This window comes from Trichoderma gamsii, assembly GCF_001481775.2.
Source record: "Trichoderma gamsii strain T6085 chromosome Unknown Scaffold_75.2, whole genome shotgun sequence".
Classification (NCBI taxonomy): Eukaryota; Fungi; Ascomycota; class Sordariomycetes; order Hypocreales; family Hypocreaceae; genus Trichoderma; species Trichoderma gamsii.
This window is the reverse complement of record NW_020171412.1, coordinates 75,141-77,548: the sequence shown is the minus strand read 5'-3', so window position 1 is coordinate 77,548 and position 2,408 is coordinate 75,141. Positions and strand designations below refer to the sequence as shown.

At 47.0% G+C, this 2,408-nt stretch overlaps 1 protein-coding gene across 1 annotated transcript; it reads right to left on the bottom strand.

Annotated features, from left to right (window-relative positions):
• Window positions 1-303: 303 nt before the first annotated feature.
• On the bottom strand, window positions 304-785 carry TGAM01_v210874 (hypothetical protein; the record flags this gene model as incomplete). The annotated part of the gene is made up of 2 exons (XM_018809730.1): window positions 304-535; window positions 595-785. The coding sequence occupies 2 exons, from the start codon at window positions 783-785 to the stop codon at window positions 304-306; spliced, it is 423 nt and encodes a 140-aa protein (XP_018657052.1).
• Between the last annotated feature and the right edge of the window lie 1,623 nt (window positions 786-2,408).

Genomic DNA, 2,408 nt, shown 5'->3' with positions numbered 1-2,408 from the left:
AGTCGCCGAACGGAGCGTCGCGATTGGGGAATACCAATAGAAATGGCTCTGGGAAAAGACTTTGGCGTCTAGTATGAATTCAAAACACAAGAAAAGGGAATTTCTATGTGCTACTACCTGATGGCCGCCCCGCAAGCCTGCCACCCCACAAACCCATCATCGTCCCGGTCATTCCCAACGAGTTAGTGCCCGTCGGGCTTGGTTTGCCTAACTGGTGGATGGAAAGATGAGTCTGTGTGGAATAGGCTCACTTAATTCCCTGTATCCATGTAAAGATGTCCTCAGCAGCTGCTTGCACACTTCTCAGCTACTGTGATTCGAATCGAAAACTCTTGACTTGGAAGTTGCTCGTCTCTTACGGCTTCGCTCCTCTTGCTCAATAACAGGTACCGCAGCAGCGATGAACTCAACTCCGCGTTTTCGGTTATTGGGACGAGCGTGTAGTTTGCGATGGTTGTTGAGGTTGTCTTGGCGATTAAACTGATCTTTCCCGCAGAACTCGCAAGAAAATCTATTGGGGCCCTCTCCATGGAACCTAATGAATAGATCAGCACTCTGATATAGCATGCCCTGCTGCGCTTAGACGACACTTACGTTTGCTTGTGACGCTTGAGGTGCTCACTCCTCCTGAAAGCTTTGCAGCAGTTGGGGTAGTCACACTTGCGCATAGCCTTTTGTACAACGTCGTATAAACCGGCATTCTTCTTAGGCACCACCACTCTTTGCTTTAGAGTCTCCTTTTGAAGATCAGCCGTATCGCCTTGGGCGGCTTGATGTATCATCATCTCGTTTCTTTGACTTGGCGACCAAGATATAGACACAGATCCATCGTGCTGGTAGTATCGCCCCATGCGCAATTCCGAGTAGCACTGAAGTTTCGAGGGGCTGACATATTCCAGAGAATATTCCTTTGGTTCGTAACAAGGGGCGAAACTGTCGTTGTTAGACGGCCATGTATATAAATTATCCGCCATCTCTGAGGCAGAGACGCTGAGCTTAGCTGTATCGATGTAGGCTGCTAATTGTAAACAGAGATGTATCTGAAGGGAAGAAATCCTAGATGGATATGAGTTAAGATGCTCAGAACATTACAAACCTGCAATATATGCCGGCGATATAGGTCGGTATTCACTCTCGTTTGATTTGGTCCTAAACGCACCGCCTTAGATCAGACTTTTTTGACATATATTGGGCTACGCAGTGACAATCCATCTCTGGTGTCTTAACTCAAGCCATGTAAGGGATACATTGCATCCACCCAAAGTCTCAGTCTCCCGTTATAGCTTAAGCTCGCAAATAGCTCAGAGGCCATACTTTGAGGATAATCCTTTCTAGCAAGTCATTTGAATCATGTACTGACATATTAAGACAGCACTAGTTGGCCAAGCTGATTTTTTACACGCGATACAGTACACGGGACTCTGAACACAGTAGTGCATAGGAGCGTCCGACTCTTTGAACATGATTTCCTCCTGAGATGACCACAGAAGCGACATATCTCAGTAGATAAGTACATGTGCGCCATAGCTATTAAGTGATTGAAAACAGGCTATAACTGTTATCTCACCAAACATGTGGTGCCTGTTTAACTGCGTCATAGGAAACCTTTGCAAGGACTCCATAGGCTAGAGCTTAAAGGTGGTGGAGAATATGGTCTACGCCCTGGATTGTATGTGGTCATTAGGCAAAGAAACCACTTTTTCCGGCGAGCTGAAAGCATCTGATGACATAGTCCGGCATAACGGACTTAAATTTACGTTTGCCGCTGGTTCTACATACATAGCACCTGTCTCCACTGCAACGTTCAGCGACAACATAAACACCATGTAATAATGTATGACGACGACGGGTCCATGGCTGACACGGGCTGGGCCGTCGATCGAATGCCGTCAGGGATAATGAAATGTCTTGTAATTGAAGTCGTAACAAACAATGTCGTGGCAAACGGGCCACAACACGCCACCCATGTCCGGTACGCACTCTTGCAGGGCTAGGGGCGTGAAATAACGGGGATAATCCTGCGCCCAGTCAGCCAGTGGGCCAACTTTATAGACTTGCATCTCGCACTATTACCTAATACGGAATAGGCCCCATGATCGCAGCACATGCCCCGCTTCTATTCGACCGTGATAATATGGCCGCGATGCAACGGCGGCATAGAGAGAGAGGGGTGCAAGACGACAACCTTGTAGTAGTAGGAGTAGGAGAAAGAACCCGATATCTAGCGTCCCAAATTCAACATCCAACAACCCTAACCTTTCAATAGTAATGTGAAGTAAATGTTTGGTGTCCCAAGGAAAAAGCGGGTCGATCCATGACTCAGCGCTTAAGGAGATGATCCGACTACTACAGAAATCATTCTAAGGCACTCCTTTTATTAGGTACATATGTAATCAACTGCATCGAGT